Source organism: Coffea arabica, chromosome 2e (assembly GCF_036785885.1).
Source record: "Coffea arabica cultivar ET-39 chromosome 2e, Coffea Arabica ET-39 HiFi, whole genome shotgun sequence".
In the NCBI taxonomy this organism is placed as follows: domain Eukaryota; kingdom Viridiplantae; phylum Streptophyta; class Magnoliopsida; order Gentianales; family Rubiaceae; genus Coffea; species Coffea arabica.
Window position 1 is genome coordinate 6157125 of NC_092313.1, and position 17239 is coordinate 6174363.

General features: G+C 37.3%; 2 protein-coding genes across 4 annotated transcripts; one reads left to right on the plus strand and one right to left on the minus strand.

Annotated features, from left to right (window-relative positions):
* Positions 1 to 1799: 1799 nt before the first annotated feature.
* On the minus strand, positions 1800 to 8148 carry LOC113730446 (ultraviolet-B receptor UVR8). 2 transcript variants are annotated; one of them, XM_027255122.2, is made up of 11 exons: positions 7671 to 8148; positions 6462 to 6535; positions 6280 to 6364; positions 5398 to 5529; positions 5082 to 5315; positions 4693 to 4938; positions 4342 to 4385; positions 3536 to 3718; positions 3222 to 3312; positions 2772 to 2815; positions 1800 to 2289 (listed from the first exon to the last, which is right to left on the minus strand). In XM_027255122.2, the coding sequence occupies exons 1-11, from the start codon at positions 7894 to 7896 to the stop codon at positions 2161 to 2163; spliced, it is 1488 nt and encodes a 495-aa protein (XP_027110923.1). In that variant the 5' UTR covers positions 7897 to 8148; the 3' UTR covers positions 1800 to 2160. The 2 variants fall into 2 exon arrangements, with proteins under 2 accessions (XP_027110923.1, XP_027110924.1); XM_027255123.2 differs by having other exon boundaries at positions 4693 to 4932; positions 7671 to 8141.
* A 4150-nt stretch (positions 8149 to 12298) lies between these two features.
* Positions 12299 to 16412, plus strand: LOC113730448 (BTB/POZ and MATH domain-containing protein 3). Of its 2 annotated transcripts, none has more exons than XM_027255127.2 (4): positions 12299 to 12987; positions 13554 to 13902; positions 14671 to 14981; positions 15883 to 16412. In XM_027255127.2, the coding sequence occupies exons 1-3, from the start codon at positions 12605 to 12607 to the stop codon at positions 14956 to 14958; spliced, it is 1020 nt and encodes a 339-aa protein (XP_027110928.1). In that variant the 5' UTR covers positions 12299 to 12604; the 3' UTR covers positions 14959 to 14981; positions 15883 to 16412. The 2 variants fall into 2 exon arrangements, with proteins under 2 accessions (XP_027110928.1, XP_027110927.1); XM_027255126.2 differs by having other exon boundaries at positions 14671 to 14941; positions 15883 to 16225.
* Positions 16413 to 17239: the final 827 nt, after the last annotated feature.

Here is a 17239-nt window from a genome sequence, read left to right on the forward strand (position 1 = left end):
CTGAGAGGCGATAATAGGACGAATCAGGTCAGGGCTGGCAGAAGCTTAGAAGATATGTATCTGACGATTATCTATAACTAGTATTAATGAGGGAGACAGGTAGTGGACTACAAGGACAGCATCACTAATTTTCGCACGTATTTTGACATTTTTGTTCATCCTGACATTTGACTTTTTGTAGCTCGGCTTGGTGGATCACAATATGAATAAGTTGGTTGAAAATGCGACACATCCTAACCTTGATAATGACGACTGCAAAATTGACTAGTTTGAAAGAAGAAGAGCATAATAATCGGCTCTAAATTAATCGGCAAACATCCGGCAGTTTTACAACCCCCCCTAACAATTTGTACGCTCCTAAATAACATGTATCTTGAAATATATGGGGTTTAGATTTTACTTCATTCGTTGGCGTAATATATCACAATGTGGTAAAAGAATCGAATAAAAACAAAAAAAAATCTCCAATTGTGAATTTTTTTTTCATTTTCTCATTTATTAACTCATAATAAGATCTTGATAATTAACTATTTGAAACTTAACAATTTAAATGAGACCTTTCAAGTAATTAAATATTATTAAATGGATGAAAATGGGAAAATATATAATCTTGATAGTGTGTTTGGATACCAAAATTATTCCAAATAATATTTCGCTTGCATCACAAACACATTTCCCAACTTACCTTTTTATATTCCTAATCACTTTTTTATCTCACATACATCACATCACAAAAAGTACTACATTAATTATTCCAAATAATATTTCAAATAATACACTATCCAAACAAATATTTTGAATCCATTGAATTTGATTTCATATTTTTCCCATCACAATTATTGCAAAGAGACATCTACAATAATAAGTTTTGGACAGTTTATTTGTAAAAAAATATGTATAGCTAAAATTAGATCACATCTAAAATCAAAATCAGGGCAAGTTATATTTGCTCAAGTTGATTCTGTCGTAATGTGATCAGCTAAGTCTTATCTGGCCACCACCCGCGCGTTACAATCAATTTGCAACTGGTAAGCAGAAAAGTACAATTTCAAGATCAAATTCGGCCATTAAACCTTTCCAAAGCTCCTTTTTAAGGTGTAGAGGGCATTATTCGCTGTGATCCAAAGCTTATCACATATGCAACCTTTCTTCAGAGTTGAAAATTTTACCTCTTTATGTTATTGTACCTAAATTTTGCTGCGACCTGGTGTCATTTAAACCTCCAAATTACTGTTTAGATACAGTTGGTTTTGTACCCATCGCGTGCTTTCCATCCAAGAAAAGATGATTGATCATTATGGATTACTTATGTTGCTCTAGGACTGAAAAAAATAGCAGGAATTATTCATTTTAAGATAATAAGTATTATGGGTAGCAATAAAAATTTTCCTCCAACAACGGAACTAGGCATGAAAATATTTTAGAACGCAAATGAAAGCGCACAAATCAATCCGTTGCTAAACTAATTTTGTAGAAGTAGAGCTTCGAGCAGCTATTACTCCGAGGTTTTGAATTCAAGAGTTCTCACTTATAATCCCTTCCACCTTACCATTTTCAAATGCAGTATACACGAAAGAAAATACACTAGAAGAACTAAATTTGATGATCCGAAAGCATAAGAGGCAAGAGCCTGAAAAGCTTGTAAAGGTCAGTCACGCCTTAGAAATGGGCCATCTTTTGCTAGGTAGAAAATCACTCCAGCATAGGCTAATAAATAATAAACGGCAAGGACTAAAGAGTGAGAAGAGGAAGAGGAAGAGGAGGGACATGAGCAGAGGGGAAAAGGAAGACGAGAGACATTAGTCATCCAACAACACACTTCAATGAATCCAAGTCTTTGGAGTAACAGATGCCTATTCTCTAATAACTAATCTACAAATAACAAGTAATCAGAAGTATCCAACCGTTGCTAATAAGTGATTACAAGCATCAATCAGGATACAGATTAACTTCAGTGGGACCAGCTCATCTAACAACACATGCATGATTCCTTGTAGCATCGTCCCTTGACCATGAAAGAATGATTACAAGCATACATGCCTTTGTGTACAAGCTACTGTCTGTATTTACACATACGCATTGCCTCAAGTTTCTATCTGTACTTAACGAAAGAGTAAACAGCTAAGCTAACAAAATTGTGGCACAACCTATACCAAGCAATCAAGTAGGTGATTCGGATTCAGCCAGTAAAAGTGTGTGCCACCAGCCACATGCCACATTCTTCGGAACACACCCGTCAATTGCAACTTGAGAAGGAATGTTGCGATCAATCACATCACCTAAGCCAAGCTACACAGAGAAAAGATTGACACCTTCTATTACACAATTTTAAAAAAAAAATATTACCATCAAATTTTTATGAGGTAGAGGTATCTATGCCAACAACAAGCCAAAAGGTGATCCACCATGATAATGCTCTAGACAGAGTGCAACAGATATGTGCAAGACCAATAGGCTAAAGGTGTTTACTACAAAATGGTTATGTTGGATAATCCTAACACAAACACGTACATAACGTACAACAAATCACCAATTTGCTAAGAGCCACAGAAGTTAGAATTTTCATTTTTGGAGCCACTTGAAACTAAATGTTGAACAAGGTGAAGGGTCATGATACAAGTTAAATCTTGCAATATATTTCTGCATAGGCAATGCCTGACTGGCAGAAGATAGTTAAATTGGCAAGTGACCTATGCCGAAACAATCAACTAAAAGAGGACCGCGTGTAGTAACATTACGGAATAGGAATCAAGAAAATTAAAACATCATACCTGGCCATACTTGTTCCATCCCCAACAGAACACATTGCCTTCCTCTTCATCAGACCAAAGCGAAATGTTAGTCATGTCAAATTGAATTCACAGTATTGACAACATTCCATAATGTAATCAAGAGCTGAACCACACCATCTGCTATTCAGATTCCACCAATAACTAAATTTCACCAACTATTGGGAAGTACTTTGAGCTACTCCAGCCTTTGTGCCTCTTTCTAAAGCACAATCTGCTGTAATTTATACATAAAGGTCTTATGTTTTTACTTTCTTGTCTATTGTATCCGAGTGGAAGCTGTGCATTATGGCAATTCATAAAATCCTCAAAGTTGTTCTACTTACTTATTCTGTCTATTAAAGGTGAATTTGAGTGTAAATAATATCCAGATGGACCTGATATTTAATAAACTAAACACCAGAACTTCCAGAAGCAAAAGAAAAGACATACCTGTAAGTAAAGCAGTATGACGTGCACCACAAGAAACTACTTTTGCATGCACATTCTCCAGACTTGAAGCCTCTAGCAATCGAGGAAGTGTCTGGAACAGGAAACAGTACCATAATTAAGTGGCATGCGTCAAAAATTTCAAATTTAGAGAAGTCTACACAAAGTACCGTGCAGGAGAGAGAACACTTTTGAGGATTGTGCAGATTTTCAGTACGTTCACAATAGATTTTTGTATTTACCACCGGCGCGGTAGATCCATGTGGCAACTGGATGCAGTGAGGCATAAAATATAAGAGAAATAAAGAACAGGGTACCTCAGCTTGATCAGAACCAGTACCCAACTGGCCAAATTGATTCCCTCCGAAGGCATAAACATCACCATCAGCAGAATTACAGATAGTGTGCCAGAGTCCTGCAGCCACTCCCTCTATCCTGACTCCAAGTAATGAAGATACACAAGTTGGATTTAGCTCATCATCTGTACTTCCTTGGCCACACTACACAATAAAACAACATATCAAAGTTAACATATCTTGTATTCAAAGATCAATAACCAACTACATGAGAAAAAATAAATCAACAAAACCGGTATGTTTCTTATGACATCAGATATAAGCAGGAGTAGTTTCCGAATGGTCATAGAGTAGTAGTTTCCGAATGGTCGTAGAATCGGAAAACTGAATACTTCAATAATGCAATAATATAGTAAAAGAATATCTTGAGGAGCACAGAACAAGTTAAGGAACTAAGCTTTGTATCATGTTTGGCATTGAACCCAACTATGTTATACAGCCATCTTGTAAGCTCCTAATAACAGAGGCAAGCACCAATTTGCAAAAAGTCAGTTCAATTTGAAAGAGTTCCAACCAAAAAGCTATCAAACCAGATAAATAACTTGATGCCTAGTCCTGAATTTGTCAATGAAGAAGAATTGATTTACAACTTAACGAAGGGATTGCTCATACCATTCACACCTCTTCAATTTCCCACCCAATATCATACTTCTAAGGTCTAAACTCCATACGTACAAACCAAAGACATGGACCCTTGTATTGTCATGCTAGTAGTTGTGAGATGAGCAAAAGCTTGCAGAAGTTTTAATTCAACAGCAAAAACTCACTTGTCCATATAGTCCCCAGCCAAAAGTGAGTAGTGCTCCTGCATCTGTTTTCAAATGAAAAATCAAAGAAAATCTAAATATGCTAACGGTGCAATCAGTGAGATTTAGTATGTCAAAACGCAGGCAAAAGATGCAATTCAAATAGTGAAGTGCCAAAATTTTCCATACAAGGAACCTACGGAATCAAATGACTACAAGAAAGTTTCCACAAAAGGGAGGAGAAATGTAAATATGATTCAGAAAACATGGACCTATGTCTGAAACAAGCAGCATGACTAAAGAACTCTAGTTACTTTTGGATCTTGACAAATGGTGCTCATAGTTGAAACAAAGCCAATCATGAGTACTCACCTGTAATTACTGCACTGTGTCGGCCTCCACATGCAATTCCCTTTACATAATTTCCCGGAACTCTAAAGTTATGTCCCTCTGATGCCATGCTTCCTCTTGAGGTTGCCATGGTTCTATCCTTTCCAAAGGCAGATGGCTCAATGCAAGGTACGGGATGCGGAGATGATACCATGCGTATGCGGGAACCCAAACCTAGCTGACCCTCACCACCATAGCCCCATCCCCACACCTGTCCGATATCTGAAACTTCGGGAAAAGTAGGGTATATCAAGTGACAACTCTATCTTCAACATTGGAATCTGCTAGAGACTTGTAAGTCTAAAATGCAAACATATTGTGTATTAGGGCCAAAGGTAAGAGACCCAGTAACCGACAATAGGTTGAATTACCTGACAGTACTAATGTATGGCGGCCACCTGCAGCAACAGCAGCAATCCTTACTCCTGGATTTAGTGTGACCAGACAAGGCAGTGCTGAAAGGGTTTCATCACCAGATGATGAGCTCTCAGCTGTCTGTTTTGTCGATGATATCCTTCTTCGCTTTGCTGTCTCCTCACCTCCTCCTTTATCAACATTAGGAATTGCTCCACTCGTGGACCTTGATCCTTGGGACCGAGGGCTCACTGAAATATGGTTGCTTGAAACGTATTAGTGAATAAAATCAAACAGCATGTAGTAGCACATTATCTCCTGTGAGGCCATTACCTTGCTCCAATGAAAATGAACTTTGTCTCTCAGTGACATCCTTCTCTATGCCTAGCCCCAGGGATGGGTCCCCCAAGACCTTCCCAGAAGGAACGCATTCTTTCCATCCCCAAGTGTACACATCCCCACTCTCTGCGGTTGATATTGATACTTATTTAGCAAAATAAAGCTATATAGGCATCTGACTACCAAAAAATTAAAAAGCCAAAGCATTGAATTGGGAACTAGCAACCCCAAGTGGATCAGATTATCTAATTTATACAACATTATAAGTACTACTAGAAAGCCAAGAGAGACAGAATGATATTTGAAATTGATAACTCCATCATGAATGTGACCTGCAATGACAAAAGATATATTGAAAGACGGCAGCAACTAGATATGATACACTAACTGTAATAGGAGCATAATCATAACAAAAAGTTACAAAAGTTGAATGGTACAATCCCAAGGATAGGTTGAAAAATGAAATGAACTTTGATAGTTAAGAAAAGCAAGAGATGGATATTGAAGGAAACAGTAAGGAGCAGCAAAGGATGAGCTTATCAGAGAACTAATCATAGAACATCACTGAAAAGGGAGCAATTGTCATTGATAGAATATGATGTTAAAGAGGATGGATGTAGCAAAAGCCCACATCAATTTCGAATGGAGTTTCTGATTTGAAAGGTCAACTTTTCTCCAATTGACCGCGCGTTAGTGCAACCAGAACCATAGCAGGAGAAAGGATTATGTTCTCCTGCCAGATGTCTTTAGTATCATACAAGCAAGGTGTTTTGAGTTGTGATTCATTTCTGTGTTTGATTTTGTCTTCAACCCATTACAGCTACAGATAATCAGCTCTACTTTATCTTCTGAAGAAATACACAAGTCAAAGTCTACCTGTAACTGCAACACAGTGTGCCCAACCGGCAGCAGCTCTGACAATTGAACCATCAGTAGGAAGAGGGAAAGGCTCTGGCATTTCCTTACCATATCAATCAAAGCAAGCTAGTTCATTAATTCAGAAAACAAATTAAAGAGAAACCAGAAAATCAAAGAATCATGTTTCCAATAGTCCATACCCCATGCTTTCCAGAAGTCACATAGCTTTGACCTAAATCATCTGCCGAACCCCAAGTAATGAGCTTCCCAGATTCTGATAAAGTAATATACCAATACATAAGCACTGGTACAAGAAAGTTCCCAGAACGACAGAAACAAACATAAGATGCATAATTAACAGACAAATCTTTCTAACATTTATCAGTTAAACTAGGTGACCTTCAACCAAATGCTATACAAATTTAAGCACTTAACCATATAACGTTCAGAGTGAGAAAAGCTTTAAAACTGAAAGAAAAGAACCCGTTAGTTGCTTTTTATGAATACAAAATATAATCCAAAATTGAGTGACTCTGAATGGTAGATTAGTAAATCAAACAAGATAAATGTGAAAAGGTTACAAGTCGAAGTGCCAATAAATAAATTTTGAGAATAGCAACAGAAATAAACCTCAAATTCCCAAGCAATTATAATTGGAACTGTCAGGCCCCAATCTAAAGCCTTAGATATAATTCCTGGAAAAAAGGCCCAACTTCCTCACAGCTGATACAGTAGAATTGCAAAATCCACCAACACAATGAATTAAGGATAAAAAAGATGATTCTACCCTTGTATAGCATCCTCACTTCTACCCCTGCTGACTTTCTCTTCCTATGGAACTTGGAATTTAGTCAATGAAATCATAAGAAAGCATTTTCTTATACTTGTTTTTCAAGAAATTACTAAGATTGAACACTAATCAAAGAGGAGAAGATTTCGAGAGTACATTTGGTTCTGATCAGAGGTTTTCTCTTCCGATTCACAAGTTTTCGAAAGTGTCAAATACTTCAGAAATCAAATTATGCTCTAGCACAGGAGAACTGTTAGAAGAACAGATTATTTTTGCAAATTTCCTTACTTTTTATTTTAGTCTGAGAACATAATGATCAAAATGGGACCTTAAACTCTTAATTGAAACCAGAGCAGAAAACTTCAAAAGTTTAACAAAAAAAATAATCAAATCAATGCATTCAACCATTGCATACGAATCTCGCTCCATAAAAGACTCTGATTATAGCTAATTCAAGAAACTGACCACCTCAAACTTAATTCAACAGCAAATGTGACTTCTTTACCACAATGCTACAGTCCCTTCAACTCAAACAGTCATAGGAAAGTCCCCATCAAATGCTAACTACAAAACAGAAAATAGGAAACAAAAATTTTTTTTAAAAGAAAGTAAAAGTTACCTGAAATGGCCATAGCAAAACCACAGCCGCCGCCACAAACATCTTTCCAAGAAGTTCCCGCCCCAATCGACTGCGGGAGCCTCACCACCACCGGCGATAAAAGCGGCGACCTCTGCGGCAAAGCCCCAGGCAAATAGCCCCACATATACACTAATCTCTCTTTCCCACCCTCCACCTCCATTTTCACCCTCAAACTTTCTTCACCTCCTTCTCCATTTCCGTTCATCTCCCAATAATTTATTCCCAATAAATACAACAAAATACCCACCCAAAAAGAAAAAGAAGTTAAACAAATCTTTTTTTGCTGTTTTTTTTTATTTTTGAGTGTGTTTTTTTTATAATCTTGGTGGGTTTTTCCGGTGGGAATGGCTTTTTAGAGTAAGAGGAGAAGTAATTTTGGTTGTTTTGTGGCAAATGGAAAGTGCCGTTAAAGCAGAGAAAAGGGGGCGTATCATTTTCCAGAAAATGGGGGTGCCACCTCGGATGCTTGCGTGGACTTCCATCCACGTGTCGAAATATCAACCGACGGATCTGTCCGGGATTAATAGCCAGGAGTTTGGTGGAAGTTTCTGGAAGGCCGGTTTTCTCCCAAAGACACTGTCCATGGACCATGCGTGATGGCTGGCGTGGTTGTTTCCTAACATTGCCACGTGTTCCATAGGAGGTTAAAGTCTAATCATAATTGTGTCTCCATGTGGTCCATTGCCCTCAGCCTTTTTCTTTTATTGATTTACTATTTTTTTTCCCCCTTCATTTTGGTGTCTCAACTCTCAAGCTTTCTTGTGGGGCCCATGTGGGAGGTAGTGGTTGGCTTAATTGCTTGGAAGTCGTTCAGGAATTAACACGCGTCCAAAGAAAAAGGTTTGGTGAGTGCTTCTCTGGGTCAAGGGGTCCTCGGAATGCCTAGGTGGCGTGCTGCTATTGGGGGATACTGAAGATCCAGTAAAAGTGTCCAATGAGTGTTTTTGTGTGCGTGCTTTCTTCTTACAAGCTGCAAACGAGTGAAGGTGATCGATTTGCATTCAATTTTGCCGAGTTCAGTGTCAAATTCAAATCTAATCGAATTTCAAGTTCAAATCTACTTGAACTTAAAAAATAATTGAAATTATTTTATTTTTAAAAACAAATAAAATAGTCATTTTTTTAATAAATAATAAAAATATTAAAGAAATATATACGTGTAATTTTGTTATTAAAATAAAAAATATATTATTCTAATTGACTCGTGAGTTAACGGGTTAAGTTTTTTTTATGCTGGACTTAAATTCGATAATTCAATTTAATCGATTCGAACTCAACTCAATCGACTCGAACTCAATATCGATCAAGATCAAGTTGAGTTTTAACCGATCTGTGCTGTTTAATCGTTTGTAACTCTACTTGCTACGGAATACACTATGTAAGTTCATTGGTTTAACACGTCAACTGAAAAATTGATCAATTATTTTGACGTTAAGACACTCTACGGGCTAACAACATACTAGTTGGACTAATCGGGATTCTCTATTGGTTTTAAAGATGAATGATTGCCCCAAAATAAAAAATGAATGACTGCCTTCTCCGATCTACTTGACCGGATGAATTATTGTCTTTGTACATCCATTGCCCAGCTTAAAAAGTTGTATGGTGGTGGATGAGTGAAAGTTTTTTCACTTCTTTTGGGCAAGAAAATTTTGAATTATTTCGATTCCAGTCATCACCTACGCGATCGACACCGTATATTATTGCTTAGGCCGAAGCCTAATTTAACAGAACGGAGTAAAGACATGAGAGATATTTGAGGCCTATCAAATTCATCTGCTGAATTTGATCAAGGTGTTGGACTTTGTAACGGCTTCGTTTAGTAGCACTGACCCATTGGCCCACTTTAGAACACACGAATCTCACGGCTTGAAATGAAGCCATGAAACAAAACCCAAATTAGTTCCCAATCATACACCCAGAACCATTTCCAAGGCCACTTGTTTCAAGTGGTGTTCCGGGTACGGATCCGTAAAGCCACTCGTTTGATAAATGTACGGCTAATGATACATCTCTTGAGCCTCATATTCACATTCGTATTTTGCCAATCTTCTAATGCCTCCATATTTTGGTATCAATTCAATCCTCTACCAGATTTTTTTGTTAACATGTCCTTCTCCTTAATAATCATTCTCCTTAATAATCATTGATATGGGGTCAGGCATTTTGCAATAAGTGACCGACAATTACCATTATGTTCTCATCGGAAGCAGCCCATTCCAATCATTGGTTCAGCTCCTCCCGATGTCAACCTGGCTAAATTGTTTCCTTAGGCTGAGGAAAAAAAGGCTAAAAATCGTTGGCTTTTTACAACTTTGTCTACAATAACCCTTTAAAACATTCCGTAGTCTTTAAAATATATACTCTAAAAATACATAAAATTTTTCCTTTTTACCTTTTTTTTCTCCTCCTCACCTTAACTTAACATGGCTGCTAGCACTCTATCTGCATCGTCTATCGACAACCCCTTCCCTTTCTCCCCCCCCCCCCCCCTTTTCCCCTCTCTTTCCTATCCTCATCCCTCCCTCCCTTTATTCGCTTCTCCCCCTTTTTCATTCTTTCTTTTGTCCTTTCTCTCTCCCTCTACCTCTCTCTTACCCCATCCCCTCCCTGGTGACCTTTGGTCGAGTGACTAGCTCCGGTCATGCAACCAGAGGTCGTTGAGGAGAGGATAGGGTGAGAGAGAGGGGGAGGAAGAGGGAAAAAAGAGAAGAAGAGAGAAAAAAGGAGGAGGGGGAGGGAGGGAGAGAGAAAGAGAGAGAAGGAAAGGGCGAGATCCCTTTTGTGGTCGATGGTGCGAATGGAGGAAAGAAGATGAGTAATGGTGATGTGGGAAAGAATAAGAAGAGAGAAAATAAATGGAACAAAAAGAAAGAAAATGAAAATGAAAAAGGAAATAAAAATTTTTTTCTCCACATTCTCAAATACATAAAAGTTTTTTTTAAACAAAATTTACAATAAAATATAGTAAATTTTGAAAATATTTTCCAAAAAACACGCCATTCAAACAAAACCGTCATTTTAGGATAGAACAATGTAGCGCGCCAGAACTTCTGATGGGCCTTTTGTGGACTTTGTACTGAAATATTTTCTCCATCCTTTTGTGTTCTTTTACTACACAAGAGCTTATTTGTGTAGTGCGTACGATAATCATAATATACATTAATCCACTAGGATTAGTTCAATAGTTAGAAAAATAATTTTTATAACTCTCTTTGCTATTAAGTTCAGGTTCAAATTCTAAGTTTGGCAATTGAAAATGGGGAGGTGTGTGGAGATACGGGGGGCAACACACATATATATGTATGTATGTATGTATATGTGTCATATGTGTTGATGGCAACAAATACCCTTGCTATTACTGAACAAAAGTAAAGTACTTACAACATGGCATACGAAATATATATATATAAATATATATATATATATATATATATATATATAAATATATATATATATATATATATATATATAAACAAAATGAACAACTTCCCGCAAATAAAACTTGCTCAAAAGTACTGCAAGAAAACTTGGCACCCTAACGTAGCAGTAAATCTGAAATCCTCCAAGTTAAAAGTTCCGTATTTACATTTCCCAAAGACAAAAAGTATTTATGTGAATATCCGCATACAGAGATATTTCTAGATTCTCAATTGAAAAACAGAAAAGAGAAAATACCAATTATAAATATTGTGTTGTAAATAGTACAGCAGATCAACTAGGTTTGGTTCCAACTGTACCTTGCTAAAAGCATGGTGCTTTGTATATTATCGAAAAGAGAATAAAAAAAATAATATGTGATTCTTTTTACTACATAACTTGAAATGACTTTTTGCATCATGTTTGGCTAGCAAAAATTTTTTTGCATTATAAACACATCTCTCAATCCACCTTTTTTTAAATTTCCAACAATATTTTTATCTCACATATATCGCATCACAAAAAAATACTACATTAATTATTCCAAATAATTATTTGGAATAATACTCTATCCAAACAAAGCACACTGTACTTGTTTGGATTGTGATTTTTTGATGAAAAATTTTTACGTTTTTCGTGAACACATTTTTCAATGATTTTTTTACCTTACACACATCAAATCGCTGAAGTATATATATTTTTTACAAAAACTCCTAAAAATAGCAATCCAAATAAGACGAGTTTCATTACTCAACAAAAACTTAGATCCTTTTAACTTGTTTAAAAGTATAGTTATCTTGATAATTATACTTTTTTATTGTTTCATTTGGTTAGCAAGATTTGCTTTGATAGTTAAGACAATATTTGGTTTTGATTATGTTCGCAACATGTTATTTGGTAGTTAGAGTAAAATTTATTTTTTGTAAGCATAAAAAAAAGGTTAAAAAATGGAAAAAAAATGCTTTACCCCTAATAAGTATCATATTATATCTAATATATTGATAAAACTTTTTAAAATATAAATTTAGCATTCGAGGGTAGATTCAGCCACACCCACTACTACAATCACTTTTTTTTTTTTTGGAGTTTTTCTCCCACCACCTTACCCCTTACTGGCACGGTAGGAAAACACCTTTTTTTATTTTGTCCTAATTTTAAGTAAAAGATAATCTCCAATTGAGCCCCTCATATGAGTATTACCTCCCCAAACAGTATCCAAAACATCGTCCATCTCCCGTCCTCGCTTCTGCTAAAGCCCCCGGCTCCCCCGTTTCACCTTGGCCAGTTCCCCGCCCAATCCTCGTCCCTAACTTCGCCCCTTTAAATTTCCCCAAAATTACCGTCCATTTTGTAAATATTTCCAGTTCCTATAATCCCTAATCCACGCAATTAACTATTCAGCCTTCTGCGATTCCATTCAATTCGATTCAACCTCTTCTAGGGTTTCGAAACCTAATTTCCCACCACCTGGATTAATTTCAAACTCCAATGAAATGATTGTCAATTGGGACAACAATACTAACGACTCGAGCTCGAAATCAATCAACGAGACCGTCAATGGCTCCCACCATTTCACCATCAGGGGGTACTCGTTGGCCAAGGGTATGGGCCCTGGTAAATACATCTCCAGCGACACATTTAGCGTTGGGGGTTACGATTGGGCTGTTTACTTTTACCCCGACGGTAAAAACATAGAGGATTCGTCCATGTATGTGTCGGTGTTCATCGCCCTGGCAAGCGAGGGTACGGATGTGAGGGCTTTGTTCGAGCTAACCCTTTTGGACCAGAGCGGCAAAGGCAAGCACAAAGTCCATAGTCATTTCGACCGCGCGTTGGAGAGTGGACCTTATACCTTGAAATACAGAGGAAGCATGTGGTATGATTTTTTTTTTCATATTACTTAAGTGCTTTAACCTTTTTAATTTTTCTAGGTTATTCATGTCAGACGGGAGCTGTTCGTTGCATTGAGTTGGGTACATTGTAGGCTTAAATTGCGCTGAAATTAGGGTTTTCAAAAGGGCTGAGGTGTAATTGTTGTTTTTCTTCTTTGTTGATTGTCTGTGATGAGGGATAGTGTTTTTTTCCCCCTGAATCATGTGTGCTATAACGGAATAATTTGGGAATGAAAATAATTTTGGAATTAGCAATGCTCAAAGTCTCAAGTTCTAATGTACTTGTTATTTTTGAATTTAGAAGCAAAACACCTACACATGCCTACACATGTTATCTGGACTCTCTCAAAAACTGCATTCAGATGCTATGCGTTGGCATGTACTATATATACTTTTGTAGTAGCATGTTTGTGAAAATTGGCTTAGTTGGTACGTCTTAATGGAGTGTAGTCTAGCTCAGTTGTACTTCAGACCCCCTTCTTAATTCTTTGCATAGGAGTGGAGATGGAATAACTCCAAATCCAACGGAATTTCCTTATTGCTTGTATAGGGGCTACAAACGTTTCTTCAGAAGAACCAGTTTAGAAACATCTGATTATCTCAAGGATGATTGCCTTTCAATGCATTGTACTGTTGGAGTTGTTAGAACCCGTGTTGAAGGACCCAAACAGTATACTATTTCTGTACCACCATCAGACATGGGCCAGAATCTCAAGTACTTGCTGGAGTCTGAAATTGGCAGTGATATAACTTTTCAAGTTGGTGACGAGGCATTCAAAGCCCATAAGTTGATCCTAGCTGCTCGCTCTCCTGTATTTAGAGCCCAATTTTTTGGACTTATTGGAGATCCCAATAAAGAGATAGTAGAACTTGCCGATATTGAACCCTCTATCTTCAAGGTAATTATCAATTTTTTTGAATCTGTTCCTTACAGTTTATCTTTGGTTTTAGAATTAGTAGAAATTGTACAGCGTTACTGGCATATGCTTTATCTAATTGGAAGTGCATTATTATTATTATTATTTTTAAAAGCTTGCATCCCTTTCTATGGGATGCATGGGCTTGTAGATGAGGCTTCTTGACATTTTTATGATAATCTTGGCTCATCCATGAAAGTATGTTAGGTCCACCACAATTACTGGTGCAGAGCGTTGTATATAATTACTGAGCAGTTCTTTAGTTCCCTATACTCTAATGGCAGATAACTCCGGTAGAGAATAATCTCATAGAGTTTCTTGTTTGGTTTTTGAGGGAAATGCAGGTCTAATGGCTTAATGGGCTTGTCGCTGCTGCACTTCTAATCACACATTACTGATCATTAGAGGTCACAAACATAGTACTATAGAAGTTTCACATAATGAATTGGTTGAAGCTCAAACAAGTTAAAAGGTTGATACAATCTGAGGATACCAGTGAATCATTTTGTAGTTTTAGAGTCTCCTGAAGATTGAAAATGCTGCTTTATTTTGCTGATCTACATGTAAAATCAAAGGCTTGTGCTTGACCAGTTGGTCAACACAGTCATAGAGGCTTGCTTTAGATGGCCTTCTGAGGTTTCTGTCTGTGACAATTGATTGATTGTAAATACTGGTGTAATTCCTTGGATTCTTGTGATTGATGTCCTTATTGGTCTAAATTAACTGTGTTGGATGTCATACGTTTTGTAGGTAATGCTCCATTTTATTTACTCGGATGACCTTCCTGATCTACATGAGATTACTGGATCAACTTCCATGTGCACATCAACTATCATGTTGCAGCACCTCTTGGCAGCTGCTGACCGGTATGGTTTAGATAGGCTGAAACAGTTATGTGAAGCAAGATTATGTGAAGAAGTCAGTGCTGATACAGTGGCAACTACTCTTTCCCTAGCTGAACAACACCATTGTTTACAGCTGAAAGCCATCTGTTTGAAATTTGCAGCAACAAACTTGGGAGGTGCGTGTAGTCCGTAGATCTGAGCGGTGCACTGTTTCAGGTTATTTGATTATGGTATTTTTGTCTGTTTATCTGCGGATGTATCATTCATACAGTTTGTATGCTTGCTCACTCATCATGGACATTTAATACTCATCAAGTGTGCGAGAAATGATTTATCTTTGGAGAAATTGAGATCTTTTGGTTTTTGGACATGACAGTACCAGCTCCATTTCAGTCGTTGTAGAAAGCTAGCATCCTATGAGTTATAATAATGAATAGTCATTAGAGATGTCTGAAAGTCCAGATAAGTTAATTCTCTCGTTTTTGTCAGATGACCAATAGGTGCGGAAGACTTCTGCTTTTAGTTAACAATGAGCTTTAGGGATATTAATTTGCTATTCTGGAAATACTAAATGTGGTTAAATTCAAAGTTGAAGATTATCAGGACACAAGCTTCAATTCAGTCTGAAACTGTTGATCAGTTTTTGGTTTGAAATACCTCGGCTAGTGTTTTCGTTTTGTGCTTACATAGTTTTGTCATGACACTTACGAGTTTTGATTGATTTCTTCTTCTAGCTCAGGTAAATCGGACTTGGTTTTTGGGGGAGACTGTCTGAAAACTGAAATCATACTTGCCATCATGGTTTCTTACTCTGTTGCTTTTTAATGATAAAATGTACGACAGTTGAAAGTTTTTGTGCATGAGCAGTGATGAACTTGTTAAAAGTTTTGTTTTCTTCATAAACATGTAGTTCTTTTTTCCTTTTAATTCCTTAATTTGGATTGCATTCACTTGCACTGCACTGGGGCCTTGAGTGATGAAATAGTGCTTTCTTCAGTGCATCTGTTTAAATAGGCTTTGTTTCGAGATTGACATCTGCAATATAACTTGACAGTTTTTTTAAGCATGTGCAATTTGTTTGTATAATTGCTGAACTTTTTTGATCCTTCTGCCTCAGTGGTTATGCAGTCAGAGGGCTTCAGACATTTAGAATTGAGCTGCCCCTCACTGTTGTCGGAGTTGCTGGAAACAATTGCTTCAGTGGATGAGAAACCAAACCTAATGTCAAGTAAGAAAAGAAGTGGCAGCAGTATATTTGGGATTGACTTGGTGGCTGATGGTGCTGCAGCAGAATCAGTGAATCCTAATGTCAGGCGCATTCGGAGGCGGCTGTAGTATTATCGTCGTGTATACAAGAGTGAAAAATAACTTGTTTAAGCAGGTGCATCTAAAAGTCGTAGTTATGTCTAGCATGTCTATAGTATATTGTTTAGTTTTGATTCTTCTTGGTTGCTGGAGGAGTTCTCTTTTCTAACCATTCTGCCCTGGTGGTTGGGGAAAAAAAGAAGAAGGGGGGGGGGGGGGGCTTTCACTGTATATCAGCATGAGGTGAAGGGCTAGAGGGTGTTGCAATGTTAAGACTTCTCAAGTATGAATGATCAACTGCCAGAAAATCTGAATAAGATTTATTTTGGCTTGAATGTTGAATGACTGCTTTATTATAGAATGCATAATTCGGATTACTTGTTGATCTCAAAATTTTCAGGGAGATCGATAGCAAGCTTTACGGCTTTTGAAGGTAAACGTACAGGGGAATATGAAATCTGGTTTGATGATCTTTATAGTTTATACCTCCGCTGCAAGACCCCGTCAGGTCTCCATTCCCTTGATATAGAATCTTGCCTTTGGATAGTCTCAATCATATAAACTCTGGAGGATCGTAGGATGAGAAAGATTCTTACCTGTTTTTCTCTGGCAATTCTTTCGTTGCTTTACCTTTTTTTGGATGTTTTTTCTGATCCAAACCTGATAATAGAATCCTTGTCTGAGGAACTAGATTTCATCTCTACTGGTACATAATTTGTATGCTGATCCCCTCTCTTTCCAAGTGGAACGTTGTTACCTTCTCTATAAATAAGGCGAAGTGCCTTTGGCTGAACGCATGGAATCATTCATTCCTTATAGTAGTAGTAGATATCCGGGGGAAGTGGAGATGTTACAAGTTGCCAGATGCTTTGAAACAAAACAAACCAAGTAAAAGAAGAAAAAACGCTTTCTTACCAAAAAAAAAAGCGAGAAATATGCAATAACAAAAGTTATAACTACTTTGCTTGCAGTTGGGCATACAGGAATCAAATGACAGAAAAAACAGAAAGAAGTTTGGGTTATTGTCAATAAAAGATTGATATAATAGTGCAGTAACAAAGAGGTGTGGGTCTGGAGATTGGCTACAGCATAAAAGGTACTACTATCTCTCGCGAGTTTCAACTGGACTGAAAATATCCTCTCAATTTCATGACCATCCTGGCTGGGAC